Here is a 20,304-nt window from a genome sequence, read left to right as displayed (position 1 = left end):
TTATAAGTTAATTTTGCTGTTTGAAAACCACTTGTTTTATTTAAAATCTACAGGTTGCGGACCTACCCGAACATGAACATATTTCGACATTATTCACCGACGACTGTATCTTTTTTACAAGTACTTAAATTAATGCCTGCAAAAACAATTCCTCGACTTATAGCGTACCAGTTAAAGCTCTTTTTTTTCAAACATGCACATTAAGCTTTTTCTTTTAATTTTATACAGCTCATCCAGACACCATTTTTTTTTACCAAGGTAAGTGAATTCTTTCTTGTATTAGACCTACCAGCACTATGCACTATATTAATCTACATTTATTTTCAAAGTGTCTGTTAGTATAGTAAATGTACATTAAAGCTAGTGCTGCATAAGACGATTAACGCCTCAGTATTCTTAACATACACTTAAACAACTGTAATGCTAAATTTTCTGTTAAAGGAGAAAAAAATTGAAATATCAATCAAATACCATTGAAAAGAGCATGCATTTCGTCTGTAAACGTGACAGCGCACTAGCGTTTTAATCAATACCATTCGTTCTCAACGTTGTTTTTCTCCTAATTATACGTTAGTTATTGTGCTCGGTAAGAGTTTGTACCTAAACGAATTTGGGTTCTTATTATAGACATTTCACTGGTTAAGCTGTCCGGCGGTGATTTGTTCGCTAACGCCGACTAAACCTTTGTAAATGAGTTGTCTAAATGGGCACACGCTGTAATTATTTCCGTGTTCATAGTTTGACCATGAGCATTAATAGCTAGTCACGCTTCTCGAATGTCTATAAAATTTAACGCCGCAGTGCTGTTACAGAAAACATACTTAAAACGATTTAGAACCGTTCCGTATTATTCAAACAGAAGTTGCACGCATAACCCAGACTGTTCTGTTTATAGCTTTAACTCTGCAATTAAAGTTGCCATCCGCACGAGGGTTTGGTCGTCTTGATTCTTCTACGAATTTAAGATGACCACCACATATTTTTTGCAATAAAAGCTGCTATGCACACGATGGTTTTGTCGTCTTGATTCTTCTACGAATTTGAGATGACCACCACATATATTTTGATCATATTTTAAGTTTATTTTTACTTTGCCCATATCTCACTGGAACGCTCTATACAGACTATATAACTCACTTGTCTACTACTATGTGGTCTTGGTGACTTTAAACCGTCGTCTACCATCGTGTAGTATTCGTAACAAAAAATCGTTGTCTACTATCATGTGGTCTTGGTGACTATAAACCGTTGTCTACCATCACGTGGTCTTGGTGACTATAAACCGTCGCCTACCATCATATGGTCTTCGTAACAAAAAATCGTTGTTTTGTGTCATGTGGTCTTTGTGACTATAAAGGGTCGCCTACCATCATGTGGTCTTGGTAACAAAAAAGCGTTGTCTACAATCATGTGGTCTTGGTGACTATAAACCGTTGTCTTCCTTCGTGTGGTCTTGGTGACTATAAACCGTTGTCTACCGTCCAGTGATCTTCGTGACTACAAATCGTCGTCTACAATCGTGTGGACGAACGCTCCTTACAGGCCACTAGTTTTACAACATTATGGTGACAATATCTCTACATCACTGATGCTAAACTTCATCAGTAATTTGCCAAAGGTCGCTGGATTCTCTCTGGCATCTGCGGTTTCCTTCAGTAATAAAACTGACCATCATCGTGTTCGTGAAAAATTCTGGAGTGGAAGCCTCAGTGGTCAAGTGGTTAGCGTTACACAGCGGCACAATGGCTCACGTGATCACTGTGAGTTTAAGTCAAGCTCATGCTGGCTACCTCTCTGGTCGTACAACTGCCAGTAACCTGCGGATCGTCGTGGGCTGTGTCCGCTTTCTAAAATGACAGCTGCTGACGGTTCCGTGATATTAAATGCATTAGCAATGGTTAACATAGGTACATAGGGGGGAAAAACAGTACAGGATTGTATACAGCAAAAAAACAAAACTTTATGAACTAATGCACTGAAGAAACAAATGCTTAACCATGGTACGCGTAATAAACATTTCTTTGCAACAGACAAAAAAGGTGTTTAATGTTTAATTATAACATACTTAAATATGTTTAAGCAACATCTTATATTAAGACCGTATTAAAATGTTGATCATACACACAGAAAGACATAACTCGCCCCGTTTATGCAATAAACCCATGCTATTTACGGCATAAATGATTGCATGTATATACTAAATTCAAAAGTTCTGAATATCCTGTTTAGAGCTAAAATAAGTATTTAGTCTTCCTTATGTCGTACGCTGGGTTCATCCACCTTTGACGTAGTACATAACGTTGGGATACCACGGAGAATTCTTGGTCAGAACCTACGCTAAGGCATTTAACAAGTTTAGTTTAAATGTTTCCACCAACACTCAGAGTTTCTTGAAGATCCTCAACAAAAATACGATAAACACCAGTTCAGAAAAAATCCCGGGCCGGTATTCTTGTGTACATTTTTTATACCACAAAATAACAGCTGCAATCGGAAGTATACAATTGATCATCTACCCGGGGAGACACAGACAGATGTCTCAATACTATAAACGTAGAAATCTCCTGGGTGTAAATTTACTAAGTGCTTTAAAAGACAAAATCAGATCAGAAAAACAGTCAAAATATAGTTCAAGTCAGAAATTGTAAATTATGTCTCATTAAATGGCAAATTATATATATACACTTCTCGCCTTGTAGCCTTTATTCGATCCCTGTGCTCGAATAAAAAAGCTCTATTTTTAGTAATTTTAGGGATGTGTTTCCTAACTGTCCCAGATTGGCGTTTAAAAACAAAACACTTATTTTTTCTGTTTGTATTCCATGCATCGTAGCAAACAGACAACTAAATCTCTGTTATTTGTTTTAAGTTCTATTTGCTATTTATATACCATATCCTTTATATTCTTTTGGGAAATGGTGTCTTAAATTGTTTTGGAAAATGCAATTATCTATTCACAACACCACTTGATTGTTTTGCTCGACATTCGCGCCATACTTCATAAAGAAGCACCAATTGTTGTTCAAATGCGTATTGGCAATTAAGACCGGTATTAACTTTAGTCTGGACTAAATGTCATTCGTTTTGTATTAGGCAAAGACTGATATAACTTTTTTAAAGACTGAAATAACTTTTAATACACTTTTGAACTACCCATCGAACGACCCATTGGCTATAGTTCCACAGCATTATAAAGGAGAAAATACAGCTTGAACGAAGGTTAGCATCGTGTACGAACGTTACATTTTGTTATTTTTATTTTGTTATCGTACAGTGAAGTATCATCTGTTTCAAATTCAGCACATCGTCAAGAATACACAGTTTAATGACATTTGCCTTAGAATTTTGTGCAGCCAGCAACGTTTCTAGACGCCGATAGAGACATTCTCTTCTAGGATGAAACGTGATGGAGCCCTAAGATGAAATGTTATTCAATAAAAAATCGACAAGCACAATGACAGCACTGCATGCGACATCTGCCATGGAAGTTCCGGGTTCAACAACACGATATAAGTAGTTTTGTCTCAATCTGAGCTATCAAAGAATTGAGGCCTTTGGATTAGGCCGATGCCCCACAAATATCCCAAGTGATATGAAATACTATAACAATAACATAGAGTTAAACCAGAGCATCGATGCCAGAGTGATATTTGGCAAATGTCAAACTTAACCCAAGAAAAAATGGCTGCTTGTTAATTTACCTGTTAGTGTTTTATTCTGAGTTTTCATCACATTTAATATACAATCACATTAAAACACCACATAGTAAGCAGATGTCGGGGAGGTTTAGACCGCCAGTAGATTCTCGGTTTATTCAGAAATACAATATAATAGCCTGGAAATTGTTTTCGAGATCTGTGTGTTTTATCATAGATTGACGTATTCACGAATGGCTTCATAGGGGTGATCTTCACAAGAATTTCCATCACGTGTATTATACAAGCTTGACGGCTCAGACATTTCACTTCTATTCATAACTTCTGCGGGAACGGAGCTCTCCTCTGCTGGAGTACTGCTTGGTCCAGAGCCTTTAGCACCACCTGTCTGTACACGTGGCGGTTTCCTCCGGCTAACAGAAGAAATGGGATGACCATGCGGCAAAAAAAGAAACTACATTAAATACATGTGTATCACAAATTTAAAACAACTATTACCAACTGGATTGTATGTAGCAAATTTGAGACCTAGTGCGTTCTGTTTCTTTTCTGAAAACTCTACAGTAGTAGAAGTACAGATATTACTCATAAAGCGATTGTACACGGGTTTAAAACTAGTCCAGACTTACACCATAACAATGATAATGAGTCCGGTGAGCATGACAACAAGAGATATTCCGACAGCACTTCCGGCAATCACTCCCGTGTAATCTTTAGATGTATCAGGTAGGTCTGAAACTTAAAAATCAAAGTAAATTAGTGAATAATTGGTCAGAATCGGATTAGGGTGGTGTGTTGTTAGCTCCTGGGGTAGAGTATATAGGGTCGCGAGTTGTTACCTTTTGGTGAAAAGTATATAGGGTCGTGCTAGCTCCTGGTGTAGAAGATATAGGGTCGTGTGTTGTTAGCTCCTGGAGTAGAGCGGTTGTAAGCTATTAATTAAAGCGGCAGAGGAGTAATGTGCTCTCAGCTCCTGGGATAGTGGGTATAGGGTCGTGTGAAGTTAGCCATGGAGTAGAGGGGTTGTAAGCTGTTAATTGATGGGGTGTAGGAGTGATATGCTGTTAGCTCCTGGAGTAGAGGGTATAGGGTCGAGTGAGGTTAGCCATGGAGTAGAAGGGATGTAAGCTGTTAGTTTATGGGGTAGAGGAATAATATGCTGTTTGCTCCTAAAGTATAGGGTATAGGGTCGTGTTTTGCTAGCCCTGGAGTAGAGGGTATAAGGCCGTAAACTGATAGTTTATGGCGTAGAGAATATAGGGTCGTATGCCATTAGCGCCTGGCGTTGAGGATATAGTTCGTGTACTGTTAACTCCTGACGTCTAACCCAATAGAACTACAAAAGTATATAGAGTACGAAAATAGGACGTAATCGTGCGAAGAGAAGCAGTCAATAGATTCCAATGATGTATGAGCGACGAAATCTATATTCTAGGCCACTGAGTGAAATCAGTATTCAAATCGTGTACCGTGCTAGAATATAACTTGCCAATAGTAAACTATGTAGAGAAACTCAGTTACGCTTTGATTGCAACTGTTCATGTATCCAACCGGACGATCTACTTCAACAGCATACATATAACAGCCCTAGCCTCGAGTCACATACAATCATGAAACAGAGAATCAGAGGTTTTGGATGGTCTGTCCATATCTGCTTACAAGAGAATTATACTCATTGTATAACTTTAGGCGACATATGTACACGCCATATGCAGAACCAAGTAATAAACTGACGGCCAAAAGAAATTTTACAAAGAGTTCAAATTAATTTATTTGCAAGAGCAAAAAAACATGATGACTGAAGTTTAATATATTGAAAAGACCAATGACCTTAGATATTGAAAGTCCTGGGTAAGAACGGACATAGCAGCCCTCAAATCATTTTACAAGTAAACAAACAGAGCAGAGGTAAAAAAATAGCCATTCCATCTCGGTTAACAATGGGCAGAGTACACAAAAATTTGATTATTTTTAAAATAAGTCAATATCAAAACCATTCAACATTGCGGGTGGCCACACCTTGATTCAAGGCATGCAAAAACTCTCCGACGCACAGAAAAAGTCAGTCGTCTTATGAGATGACATGGGATTCGTTGTCATTCATGTTGCAGAACAAACACCAGTTCTTGTCGGATGGCTGCAAAGTGTGGCCGTTGTCTTACTCGACGAACCATGTTATCCCAAAGGTGTTCTATGGGGGATATATCTGGAGAACGTGTAGGCCACGGCAAGAGATTGACGTCGTTGGTGTCCAGGAGGTTCTGTACAACTCGAGATGTATGGGGTCTGGCGTTGTCATGCTGGTACAAGGCACCACATGGCTTCTGTTGAAGGAATGGCAGGACAACAGGACCTAGAATTTCAGGACAACAGGACGTAGAATTTCATCCACGTAACGTTGAGCTGTTAGGTTCCCGTAGATGATGACCAGTGGTGTCCGTTTCTATTTACAAATCCCACCCCACACCATCACGCTGCCGTCACAAAACGGCACCACCTTGTTGTACAGTGTTTTCCTACAATAATTTGGTATGCATTTGCTGAAATGGCTGGTTAAACTTAACTCACGGAGTCGTAAATATTCTTTTGGCCGTCAGTTTACACCAAGTATTTATAATGTATAATTTATAATGAAACTATCTCTCTTCTTTCACAGTCAGCGAGACAGGAATTCGTTCTTGTCTTTGTACAAATATAGGTCCAGTTAAGATGTACCCTCTGCACAGTCTGTGTTTTCCTTTAAATTCAGCAAAGGTGGACCTATATCTTTCACAGCCTTTGTTATATCTGGATTGTTTAAAATTAGCGGATCAACAATATACCGTTTAGTAAATGGTATATTGGTTGGGCAAAACTGGGCCCGGTGAGCTGTTACTCCTTAATAGTTCCTGCATAATCGTATTCATACGAGAAGAGGTATAGGTCAGCCAAAAGGGCGACACAACTGATACCCATCGGAATATCTATACACTGTTGATATATGGTTTCCCCGAATGGTATATGGTTTCTTTGATACCTTTAACGTTACTGTAGCGGTGACCATTTTGATTAAACACCGATACAATTATTGATGAAATGCTATCAGTTAAATATGTGTGCGGAATCGTAGTGTGAAAGTGGGGAACTCCCAAGTAGAAATGCCCTTATGCTGTATTTGTATCTAAGCGTCTATATACGTGTATTGGGGACTATAACATGGCAAAAATCCTACCAAAATCAGGTATATATCACCTCGAGTAAGAGAGAAACGGACGGCCGCATACACTGATTATCTTTTTAGAAAAGGCTTTATGCTTGTATCTTTTTCCACACAACATGCAGAAACCTAAAACTATATATGTGATGTTGCAGTCGTGTATTTGAACAAGCTTGATGCTTAGATTTACAGCAGAGCCATTACAGAAACTTGTATTTTCTAATTTTCCAGCTGAATCCATTGAAGACTCATTAATACTTTTCTTTCAGAATGAACGCAGTGTTATACGTATACTTATTGGACATTAAAGGTAAAGCAGAAATGCTACAGAAATAGAGCAACACCCGTATGTTGCATCAGACCTTCGGGTACCTTTTGGTTCATTAATCAACAGCTTTAAAACAAATAATCTTGATTGGCTAAAGGTAAAAAATTGTTTAATATCAAATAATAAACTAAGACATTTTAACAGTTTAACAAAAATATAACATTCTTTTTGCCTGGGCTTAGCTTTTGGAAGTAGTCTTGTGTACTTATTCACCTAGTGTTGTCCTCATCTTCCGTTAATCCTCAGGTAATAGTAACTTCATATCGCCTTGTTGTTCATGAGTTATGCGGAGTATCCTATCGCAATTAGCTCTAAAGTAAATTTCGTGTCGACAGTAGCAATTTACGAAATGAATCGACTACATTCGACACAGATAGAAACATATTTATTGGATTGTTGTTTTACGTCGTACTCAAGAATACTTCACTAATACGACGGCGACTAGTATTGTGGTGGGATGAAACCGAACAGAGCCCGGGGGAAACCCACGACCATCCGCAAGTTGCTAAAAGACCTTCCCACGGCTAAAGAGAAAGTCAGTATAAGCTGGACATGAACTCACAGCGACCGCATTGATGAGAGGCTCCTGGGCCATTACGCTGCGCCAGCACGCTAACCAACTGCGCCACGCAGGCCCCAGTGTGAAACATACATGTGATGATTAAAAACCAAGAAGATATACAGGATGAACAGAGCAGTTATGGACAAAATGTTTCGAACTTTTTTAATGGTCACGGAACAACTCTGAGTACTTTACAATTATGTTGTTAGCCAATGCTCTTCATTTGGAAAGAGCTGCAAACATATAGCAATTGGAGTTCAGATATGTGACAGAATTTCAAGTGATGGCTAAGGAGGTCTGTATACTCCCCAGCCGATGCCCAGGTTATTGTTTCTTTACTTAAAGAACTGTGGCCAATTTAATCCAGAGACAACACAGCCATATGAAGAGTTTTTCCGGGTCTAAGAATAAACACTTTTTTTAAACACAGCATTATAAACTTGTAGGGGGAGAGTCGAAATCCACGGCTTCCAGCGTACGAAATGCAACGTTTCAAAGTTGTTACTGTGAGATCAACGCTGGGAACATAGAAAATCGATGTGATACTTACACATCTGTATACTTACATGTCTTACAATCACTTCCTGAATATCCAGAGTTACACCGGGGATTCCCCGCCGCTACAGGACATTCACCAGTGACAGGATTGCACTCGGCTTTGTTGTAACATTTTCCACATGTCTGTACACAATCATTCCCCCACGTGTTGTTTCTGCATTCTGCAAAGCACGTGATTTCATGAGCAGCATGAGTATTTTTGGATAACATCCTTTGATATGTTTCTGTTTTTTGTTCCATGGTGGAGATCGTAGAAGACTTCCATAGGTGTTGCATAAGGTTATATAGTTTTCGTCATTCCAATACAAAACAATACAGAGATTTCTTATGAAGCAAAGGGCCACTTAAGGTATGTCGAGGAATCGGCCTCAGTGCAAGAAACTGTGCATCTCAAGAAGCAAAAGTGACTATAGCTGTGATTGACAGCTGCTGACATATTTGTTACGCCACTTCTTTTTCACTTGTGTTTTACTCTTACCCTATTACTACACGTGACGATATAGTGGAGAAGATCTTGCAGCAACCTGCGGATGGTCGTGGGTTCCCCCGGGCTCTGCCCTGTTTCCTCCCACCATAATGCTGGCCGCCGTCGTATAAGTGAAATATTCTTGAGTACGGCGTAATCACCAAATAAATAAATAAATAAATAAATAAATGAATAAATAAATAAATAAATAAATAAATAAATAAATAAATAAATAAATAAATAAATAAATAAATAAATGAATGAATGAATGAATGAATGAATGAATGAATGAATGAATAAATAAATAAATGAATGAATGAATGAATAAATGAATGAATGAATGAATGAATGAATAAATAAATAAATAAATAAATGTAACCCGGACACAGTTGCTAAGAATGTTGCTAACGAAATTGAGGTTTACTGACATTACTGACTTTGTTACATGTAAAGACGGTCCCAGGGGAAAGTGTCCATGGGTCTACACGAGCTTTTACTTGGATGTAGCGATAGTTCTGTAACTAACAGCGTATTGGTAAACGACACAAACAACCTCCATGTTTTCTCTAAATTTGGCGCACTCATACCGTGCATTTCGTCGTTCTGCAGACGTCAACATACGACCACTCTGTAACCCGCAACGTCAAATATCATACCAAAGTACGAGATATCGATAAGAAGATCGATAAGGATAAAAATTTCTGCCGGGCCCAATTTTGCATGCTGGGTGAGCCAGTGCCTCTTTAATGATAATTGGGTCAGTAGACTTTGAGGGGAAAAAGGGATTAGAGTAGCTGGTTGAGGTAATTAATGTGTTAAATGTGATGAGTTTACAATATTCTTACCTAAAATATTTGATAACGCTTGTGTAAAGGCTGGGATTAATTCCACCAGTAAATTAGAATGAAATTAATATAATTGTAACTTAATTCTTTTTCGAAACCAAACCTTTGGATGGGGATTAAGATTTACTCGAAAAACATAAATATTGATCAATAAATTATCGATGTCGATAAAAGAAATAGCTGTACTGATCAACTGGTGTTTATCGATATCGATTCTGACTTATTAACACTCTGATAATTATTACTCCTTCCAGACATCTCGTAATAGTATTAACCGGAATTTCAAAAAGTTTAACGAAACCGAGTAAGACGAATGTCACAAATTCTGGTCGCTGCCCTGGTTTTATCCTGTAAGTCTTTAATACTGTAATTATATGCACTGAACATGCATTTCGGTTGACGCCTAATATACCTTTATCTTAAAGCATGGATACCTGGGCCCGTATTCATAAAGATTCTTAAGATTCAAGAATTTATACTTAAGTCTGCAAGTTACTTTTAGCTAAGAAAATTTTTAACAATGCATTCATAAAATTTCTTAACATGATTCTTAGCGAAGAAAATGCATAAAAGATAAGTTTTAGCGAGAGAGCTCTCCAATAAAAAAGATATTTTTGGTACATCATAATGTCATGTGAGCTGCAGAGGACATTTCGATATAAACACAATCGGGTATGGAGGAAAAAATAGAAGAGAAAGTCGAACTGGTCAAACAACAATCGTTTGAGCCTCGCCAATTTCATGACACAATACAAAGACATATTGAGAGACAAGTTGGATCCAGGGTTGATCTCAGAAAAGAAAAAAAATACATGGAAGTTTGTGACGGACATGTTGAAAGCCTCCTGCACAGCCGTCAAGCGGTCACAAGAAGAAGTGGGAGAAAAGTGGCACAATATTTTTTCCCAAACCAAATCGGAAATCTCGGCCCTCCAGAAAGAGCAAGGGTATGTGAACTTAAGGGGTATGTGAACTTAAGTTATTTTATCTAAAATATTTAAATGGAATAGTGTAAGGGTGTTTAACATTTGTAACATTAGACCAAGTCTCGCTAAACTTTAGTTTCGGTAGTTATTTTTGAAATTATCAATTGTCAAAACTGCCTTTTAAGGCAAATCAAATTCAGTTGTTTGTTCCGGAACTCGAAAGCTGTGGGCCCCAGTATCTCTCATAAATGCAGCTAAACATTGACTAGAATTCAAACATTGTGCTAAAACAAAAACAGCATACAGAACAATTAAAACCGTAGTTCTTACTTGAAGTTGAGGGTGCATGGGGTGTAGTACACTGGAAAAAATAATATTGCAAATGACCAAAGTGTACGATACATTAAAATTAGGATGATGAACTTGGCCTTTATTGACTAGATTTTTGTAAAGTGAGTAAAACCAGTTCATTTATTAAGCTGAAGAATATTTATGTACGATGGAAAATGATTTCTTTAATTTAAAATGCAAATGTAGGCACTTCTCTAATAAATGTAGACTTCCAAACTGTAGAGACTAGAGGTAAAATCATCAGTGACCCGTGTAGCATTTTTATACTGAGCACTACCACAGACAAATAGTCGTTCAAATAGACCTATATTTTGATTCATGCCATAATGAATTATGTATATAAATGAAATTTTAGAATATGTGAGGATTAATCTAATAACCAAGATGTTGTTAAGTATGGCATAAAACAAATCACTTTCTGTGTATTATGTAAACAGTGGTCTATGCCTCATATAGAAATTCACCTAGCACACAGGCCATTTAACCTGCCCCGACACATGCACACTTCTTATTTCCTCATGTGTTCATGTTTCAATCTGTCCAGGAGATCATCTGTTGCCATATTGGTCTATTTGTGTTATTTTTTATTTTTAAACAATTCAATGTCAACTTTCACTGAATTGAAAGTTCAAAGGATTGTTTGTATTAATTTCATTTGTAAGTTGACTGGTAGTGCAGAATCGTTACTTTGAAACATATTTTTTATTTATAACACAACCTTTTTTCAAGATCATTGAATGCATCATCAACTGTAAGTCTAAAAAAATTTTAGATCAAATATCCATTAACTGCTATAGCACTTAAGTGAAAACGAATGGTGATGTTCATTCTAGGGGAGTACAATGCTTGTCGTGGTGGAGTTAGTGACAGCATAGATACCACCTTAATTCAACTTAATGAATGTCAGAAAGTAATTTTTCTAAAAATGCAATGTGCAATGATGAATATAAATGCATGAGTAAATTTAGAATTTATCACAGTGCTTCAGATACTTGTTCTGTTAAGCAGGTTTAAAACGTTACTAAGTCCAATTTTGGTTTTCTTAAACTAATATGCTGCATTTTAGTCAGCTTGAGTTGTATCTGTTGTTTGAAAGGCCCTCCGACTTAAGTTTTTTAAAAGGGCCAGTTATAGTGGTATAAATGTATACGTATTTATATGTCTAGACTTCAGCACAACTGACATGCCATACTTTCCACCAGCACCTTTGCCCATCACATATTTGGATGCTCCCCCTAGTACCAGTCAGGCAGAGGACATCACCCACCTACAGGCTCTAGTGAAGGTACCTTAACCTGTCACACCAGTGGTTCAGCATAAAGCACAGAATCCACTTCCAAACCCAAGCAAGGCCGAGATTATTCAGCACCTTAAGATCAAAAACCGAACTTCAAATTCAGTATTATGAAATGAAATTGCAAGAAAGAAATCAAGAAGAATAAATTGAATGAAAATATTGTGCCACTTTTACTGCATTTCTTCCCCAGATCGTTAATGTTTGTGATAAAGGCATTCAGCAAGTCTCTCACTACTTCCATGTAATATTTTTCTTTTTTATCTTGCCCGTCAAATGTAATTGTATTGAGCCATGTATGTCTGGTGAGTTCTTTCACTTCAAGCTTGTTCAGTTCGGCTTTCTCTTCTGTATTGTATTAAATTAACAAACAATAAAGGGAATATTAATTTACAGTGGGCTTATGGAACAAATTTATTTTTAATGTGAAAATTGCTTGGTGAGGTACTAATCAATGCTGACAGGAATCAACACAGCCCCTGAAATATTGGCCCTCTATATTTAAACAAATATGTATTTGAATAATTGTAATAACAGATATTATCAGCATTTTTGAAGAATAAATGTATAGCTAAAATACTGCAAGGGAAAATTGGATGAATTAGCTCAAATATTTGAACTGTTTGTTGTATAATGTTTATATTAATAATAATTAATTTTAATGTTTATATTTCAGTAATTATTACTCTTTATAGAAACTCAGATGTTTTTAAATGAGGATATATTTTTCCCCCCAAAAAAGAAATCCTATCAATTACCAGGTATAGAAAAGAAATGTGCCGCTAATGGATATCAAGGGAAACAACTCTATGTTCACGGTACAAAGGTCAACTAGGAGATATTATAATGATACACCTCTTGTAATTTGTTTGAGGGCCGGGTTGTGGCCTGAGGAAAGGGGTAAGAAGCCAGCGTTTAGATGGATACCCGCTATCCCCGATCAGATGAGTGTGAATGGGTGTGTGGTAGTTTTCAGAAACCTGTCTCAGTCCACTTTCAGTCAGAATTCGAATCGCATGAGTAGACCCTGACCATTTTGCGACAATGTCCAGAATGTTGTACTTCGTATCGACAACAAATTGAACGTTAATACAGTGGTAATGGTGCAGATTAACAAATTCTTTTTCATATGTGTTAGGAGCAGTGGTTTGTACGAGTGCCCCACTGACGAGAGTGAAAACAGGCTTCTTACGGTAGCTGTGATAGCCCTAGATAAAGTCGGCTGTGAGACTCTCATGTCATCACCATTGCACAGCTGTATTTTCCTAGTTCCCGAAAAACGAAAAGTAATTTACACTTACTGCATTGGATTAATTGCACAGTTTCTGTTCGATCCACTTACAACGTTATCCCTAACTAGTAGTTCCATATACCAAATTCCTGTGCAGCATCCAAACGAAAACCAAAAAATCTCTTCTTTCCTTAAAGTGGCGTCGATTTCGTTGAACGTTCCCCGTGTTGTTGGTTAAAAAGTACTTAAGAATTTAAGAAAAAGATAAAGGTGGCCATGGGCGCACTTAGATTTTAAGAATTCCTAACACTTACGTCTTTTATGGATGGCACTTAAGTACGTTTATCAATTTAAGAATTTTTAGTGGGTTTAAAACAATTTTTAGCATCAAAAAATGCTTAATTGCTTTTATGAATACGGGCCCTGATATTTTGCCAATTTCTGTTCGCCTTGAGGTAAATTCACAAAATTGAATATATAAGAACAGCAAGGAGAGAGAAGAAAATTGCTGAAGAGAGAATATACATGCAGCCTGAGGAATTTAAGTCAAAGTGGGTGTAGTATGAAAAAGAAATCAAGGTGAACCAAATGCCGGATGCCACATCAGATATATTTTATTGGACTATGTGGATTTTGCTGATATTCTTCGACACTCAGTTCTACACCCCGATTCTTTAGTCCATTGAGTTTGGCTGTATTCTGGTGTTACCAGCGATCCTGCCATTTAGTATTTGAAGAGCATTAGCCTGTACCATAATGTGTATTTCCAGAATATTAAAAATATAGGCGATTTAAAAATGGACTCGTCCATACAGGACCATACAATCCAATAACCATAAATATTCATAACAGCATATTTTGGGTAGCTGTTTTGTGACATTATGGGAAAATTTGAAAACAACTTGTTGTTTCATCCTCTAGAATTTACTATCAATATTGAAAAACATTGCTTAGAACCAAGCTAACAAATAAGCCATCTAGGTTTTAATAATGATACGGTAAAAATGGAAGTTACAATGATAAAGAGAGAGGCAGACATTTTGGTAGATAGATCCTCTTCATTACTCACTCATGAAAGAACCAAAATTCCACAGTTAGCATCTCTAATCGGTACCATGGTTTCTTTTTGTTCTGGGGTCGAATACGCCACAGAACAGAAGCTTTAAAATGAACAATACAAATGCCCTCGAAGACAGTGGGGTGATTATGATGCTTTAATAAAAAATTAATGGATAAATAAAAACGGAGCTCTACTAGTGGGCTGAGGAAGTGCATTGTCAGAAACTTCACTTATTTCGCAAATCAGCCTCAAAAACAATAAGTTGAGAAGCTTCCACTCTACTTTGAGGTGCTTGTTTAGAAAACTTATTAAAATATAAGTTATTTGGAGTTACTGTGAAGCTATTTGGCGCTGCATACTTCTGCTAAGTGTGACAAAGATATTCATATCCAGTTACTCGTGGGGTTATACTAATGCGGTGAGGTCATGTCAATCATGTGGGAGGGACAAGGTCAATCCTGGTTAATGATCTGGTGTACAAATGTGGAACTGGTGTATCTCAAGACACATTTTGGATATCGGTCTATCAACACATCTAAAAACATACCTGAAAAGACTCATCAAACGACAGACTTTAAGAATAGAATTATCTATGATCGCACAGAGTGGGCGTTACACACAGGTGTCTATTAGAAAATTGTGATGAGGTTTGGGTAGGCATAGATCGATTTGTGTGTATCTCGTCTAAATGCTAAAGTTGGACAAGTATGTCTCTTGGCAAAGACATTCGCATGCTGTTCATGTAAATGCTTTTACAGTGTCTTGGTCTAACATTTATTTATACCCATTTTCACCTTTCAGCCTCATCCCAGTGTGTCTACAAAAGATTAGCGAAGACAGGGAGAACGGCCTCCTCATACCCCATGCCTGGCTTATAAAAACCTGGTTTTCTACCCTGCTGCTCATACTGTTAGCAGTGCCATTGTTTCTTCCACAAAGGCCGGATCTAGTGACTTTTTGCCACAGCTCAGCCTGCATCCTCTTCAGGGGAAACTGAAATTCTTAGCATCCAGATTGTCAGGAGATCTGTTAAAAACCAAAACATTTCAACACACGCTGCCGATTTCATCCTACATTTTCCTGGAAGCCAGGAACTCATAAACAATGTGTCCAGATGGGTGGGATATTTGCAATAGGCAACAAACAGACCCAGTGCCAGGAGATGTGATGTAGGTTTGTAAACGACACACATCTGGAACACCCTTTAGAAATAAAATCTATGAGGACCATTTTCAATGGGCGGCCTCCTAACCCAATATATTCAGAAATATGGGATGTCATTAACGTGTTATGGTTCATTAAAAGTTTATCGCCAGTTAAATTTATTTTACTCAAAGATCTCACCATTAAAACGGCAATAGTGATTGCTCTTGTGCCTCCCCATGAGCATTTTTTAAGAATATAGGTATAGCTCAAATACTGCAGGGGAAAATTGGATGAATTAGCTCAAATGTTTGGACTTTACGATGAACTCTTATAATATTTACATTTCAGTAATTATTCCTCTTTATAGAAACTCAAGTGTTTTTAAATGAGGATATTTTTTTCCACAAAAAGATTTCGATCATTTACCACGTATAGAAAAGCAAATTCGCCGCTAATGAATATGAGTGGAAACAACTCTATCTTCGCGGTACAAAGGTCAACTAGGAGATATTTTAATGATATACCTCTTATAATTTATTTGAGGACCGGGTTGTAGCCTGAGGAAGGGGGTAAGAAGCCAGCGTTTAGATGGGTACCGGCTATCTCAAATCAGATGAGTGTGGATGAGTGTGGCAGAATTCGAGCGTCATGTGTAGACCCCGACCATTTTCAGACAATGTCCAGAACGTTGTACTTCGCATCGACAACAAGTTAAACGTTAATACTGTGGTAATGGTGCAGATTAACAATTTCGTTTTCATATGTGCGAAGAGCAGTGATTTGTACGTGTGTCCCATCAATAGACCCAAGAATGCCTGGAAATTGGGCAACAGCGTAGAACACTTCCTGTTTTTCTCGGAAAAATCGCGAGCTGTCAGTGGAAAACGAATGAAATGAAAACAGACTTCGGACGGTAGCTGTGACAGCCCTAGATACAGTCGGCTGTGAGACTCCAATGTCATCACCACTGCTTAGGTGCATTTCCTAGTTGTCAAAAAACGAAGAGTAATCAACACTTTTTGCATTGTATTAAGTGCACAGTTTCTGTTAGATGCACTTACAACTTACAACGTTGTCCCTAACTAGTGATTCAATGTACCAAATTCCTGTGCAGCATTCAGACAATACCTATCTAAGAGCTCTCTTTCAATATATTCGTTCGAACAATTTCGTTGAACGCCCCCTATGTGTTTGTTGGTTAAAAACTACTTAAGAATTTAACAAAAAGATGGGCAAAAGTGGTCATGGTCACACTTAGAATTTAAGAATTTCTTAACGCTTACGTATTTTCCTAAATGGCACTGAAGTTTTTCTATCAATTTAAGGGTTCTTCAGTGGGTTTAAGAATTTTTTAACACCAAGACATGTTTAAATATCTTTATGAATACGGGCCCTGGTATTTTGCCAATATCTGTTCGCCGTTTTGTAAATTCACAAAACTCAAATATATAAGAACAGCAAGGAGAGAGAAAAAAATGTTGAAGAGAGAATATACATGCAGCCTGAAAATTCAGGTCAAAGTGGGTGTAGTATCAAGATAAAATTAAGATGAATGAAAATGCCTAATGCCACATGAAACATATCCTAATGAACTATGTGGATTTTGGTGATATCCTTCGACATGCAGTTCTACATCCCGATTCCTTGGTCCATTGTGCTGGCTGCATGCTGGTGATAGCAGCGATCCTAAAATTTAGTATCTTAAGAGAATTAGCCTTTACCATTACGTATATTTCCAGCAGATTAGGGGTATTAACTATTTAAAGTGCTTTAATTGATAGACTTAACAACTGGCTGTAAAATTGTTGATCTCTTTTGAATGTTATTATTATCACCTCGAAGAGAGCACAGTTTCTTGGTTCTAAAATTTTCCCAAAACGTTGTGACTATTATATTGCCGGTTTTCATGTTCTAAACTGTAATCGTTTAATTTATCGTTTACTAAATGTATAGTATCGCATGTCACCATGATCAAACCAAAACGTGTCACATGCCACATCAGAGTATCCCGGCATGCATCTTGGTATCCGGTCAGGGCAATAACCGACTGCAACGTCACAGACTCCGTCACCTTACAGCAATTTCCACATTTTATCTCATAATCTGATTTGTGTGTCCAAAGGTTACAATATGTTTGTATGATTGGTGCTAAACGTCCTACATGTACTTAACAATTTTTAGCCATATGACAGCGAAAAGTCATTACTTTTGTGCACATGTACATATAATATATTATTTGGTGGCATGGCTAATCCATGGCGCCAAAATGCTGCCGCCACTGATCATTATCATGCCACACGTACCGGACCCAGTCACACTACACTGACACTGGTCCAACCAGTCGTTTGTCCCTCCTCCAACCCAACAGTGCTGAGCGACAAGAGTCCCAAGACCCATTTTTAAAGTGTTTGTTATGACTTGATCTAGGTTTGATCCTGTGTCTCCCGACTTCAAGGCAAACTCTCTAACTATTAGGCCACCGAAGCGGTCATCACAGGCTGAGTACATGCATATTTACACCGTATTTAAAATGCAACTATGGTTTATATGAAATACATGTGATATGATTGTCTCAAGATAAACACATCTGTTCTTGTTAATTAAAACTACCATAGCACAGCATCCGACAGATCGTTTTAAGGATAACCTACATGTGTGGGAACTAAAGAACACCAAAATTATGTACAAGAAGTTGAAGTATGTTAAAAAGTAATGTATTACCTCTATCATTGGATGCCATAACTGCTCATTGTTCCTGCCGTATTTAAACATACTTATATAATAAGGAAGAAATAAAGAGGAGTATATTCTTCAATGATGAATTTCATGGGAAGCGATTATAATATGTCACTCATACTTTGCTCCATTGCTTTACAGAAATTTGAAAAGAACATGTAGCATTTGTTTATAACTGGCGATAAAATTTAAAACACTTACCTGTATCACATTTCAGACCAGAGTATCCCTCCATGCACCTGGGTGTTCTCTGTGGACAGTGCCCGGATGTTGTGTTACACACAGATGGTCCCTGAGCACAGTTCCCACATCTCCTCCCACAGTTTGGTCCATACGTCCCGGGGGCACATACTGATACATGAACAAACTTACATAACAGGCCTACACATTAAGAATTCTTTTCATAGGACCTTAACTCACGTGTAGGAAACACAGAAATTGCAAAAGTCAAATGAAAAAATGACTGTGAGGTCATTTTTATGCCCTCACGTCAGTCAGAAGACAATGCAATACCTTTTGTAAGTCAAATGCATCCAACACATATTTAGTTCCACACTTTTCTTTCCTCTAGCTCATTGCTGATCCAAGATTTACTCTAGACATGTTGCTGATGTTTTTTTCACTCCAACCATTTGCAGTAGAAGCTTTTGAATAACAAAACGCTATATTTACCAACCGAATACGTTATGTTTCTTTTCTTAGCCTGTAGCTCATAAGAAAATGCATTATTGCCAGTGGCCCAACGCCGATAAATACATTATCGCCAGCGGTCCACCGCGGGTTGGCACCGGTGATGTTAAAACGTACTCAACTTTCCCGGTCACCGCTGATATACAACATCATGAGAAAACACAAACCGTAGGTTCGGCAGACTTAACCATCCGCTTGGTTAATGAGAGCCAGTTGCTTGTGTGCTTTTGTGATCTCACAATTATGGAATTGTTCTCACACTATTAATTTTTATAGAGGGTGTTATTCGTTGTCAAAGAAACTTACCGAAAATCTGTACTTCACACAGAGTAAGTGGTTTGAAAGTGTTTATCGAGATATTTACAGTGTTCCCAAACACAGGACCACTGACGTTACAAACTCCGTTGATGATATCCCCGGGACCTATTGGGGTCGTGGTGGTGTCCTGGTAACAGATTTTGTAACTCTGGGAGGAATTTCCAACGGACAGAGAGAAGCCGTTAAGTCGTTCACCACCTGAAGAATAAACAACAGAATTTGTTGGAACTATAGTTTGTTTCTTTCAACCAGTCGTCTTTGTTCTACACCTGGAAGCTCAGACATGGATATTTTGGAGATCAATGCTCTAGCCATGGGGATGAAATTATAACGCATTTTTAAATTGATAGTGTTAAACTGCATATGACTGGTTTCGATATTAAGAACTCATTCCTCGAAAAAAGCCTGGGAAAACCAGCGGAGCTTGGCAGGTAATTGACAAACCACCTGGCTTATAACCACAACAAGGAACAACAAAGGCTAGATTTGAGCCTGCAACCTCACTGGAGATTTATTACAGGAAGATAAGATGCATGGACTCTCGACCAGGTCAACTTCTTTAAGGACACTAAAAAGTTAACTTACACGGAGGGGAACACGGAGAAGCTTCCCTGTTATATATCCTGAACCGATAGATGCTGTATTGTGCATCCAGTGTCACCGTCCAAAACGCGGGATGTGGATTTTCTCTGGTGTGAGTACATGTATTTGGTGTCGCATAAAAATCAGGTCCAGTCCTACCATCAACGGCGAGTCCGGAGGTGAAGCTGAACCCTCTCTCGCTATAATCCGAAGACTGCGTCGTGCTTTGGTTAAATGCCACATTTCCTGCCATCGGAAGCACAGTATTAGCATCAACATGGTGTTAGACATCATGGTTACATGTTGCTGAGTATAGTTTGATGTATTTTATCAATGATGTTATGTCAGAGCAGCATCCC

General features: G+C 37.9%; 1 protein-coding gene across 1 annotated transcript; it reads right to left on the bottom strand.

Annotated features, from left to right (window-relative positions):
• Positions 1–3,445: 3,445 nt before the first annotated feature.
• LOC135470696 (uncharacterized) lies at positions 3,446–20,198 on the bottom strand. Its single transcript, XM_064749731.1, has 6 exons — positions 19,949–20,198; positions 19,352–19,561; positions 18,557–18,706; positions 8,309–8,461; positions 4,286–4,394; positions 3,446–4,069 (listed from the first exon to the last, which is right to left on the bottom strand). The coding sequence occupies exons 1-6, from the start codon at positions 20,196–20,198 to the stop codon at positions 3,868–3,870; spliced, it is 1,074 nt and encodes a 357-aa protein (XP_064605801.1). The 3' UTR covers positions 3,446–3,867.
• Positions 20,199–20,304: the final 106 nt, after the last annotated feature.

The sequence above is a fragment of the Liolophura sinensis genome, chromosome 7 (genome assembly GCF_032854445.1).
Source record: "Liolophura sinensis isolate JHLJ2023 chromosome 7, CUHK_Ljap_v2, whole genome shotgun sequence".
In the NCBI taxonomy this organism is placed as follows: Eukaryota; Metazoa; Mollusca; class Polyplacophora; order Chitonida; family Chitonidae; genus Liolophura; species Liolophura sinensis.
The sequence above is the reverse complement of the archived record's forward strand: the minus strand, read 5'-3'. Positions and strand labels throughout refer to the sequence as shown.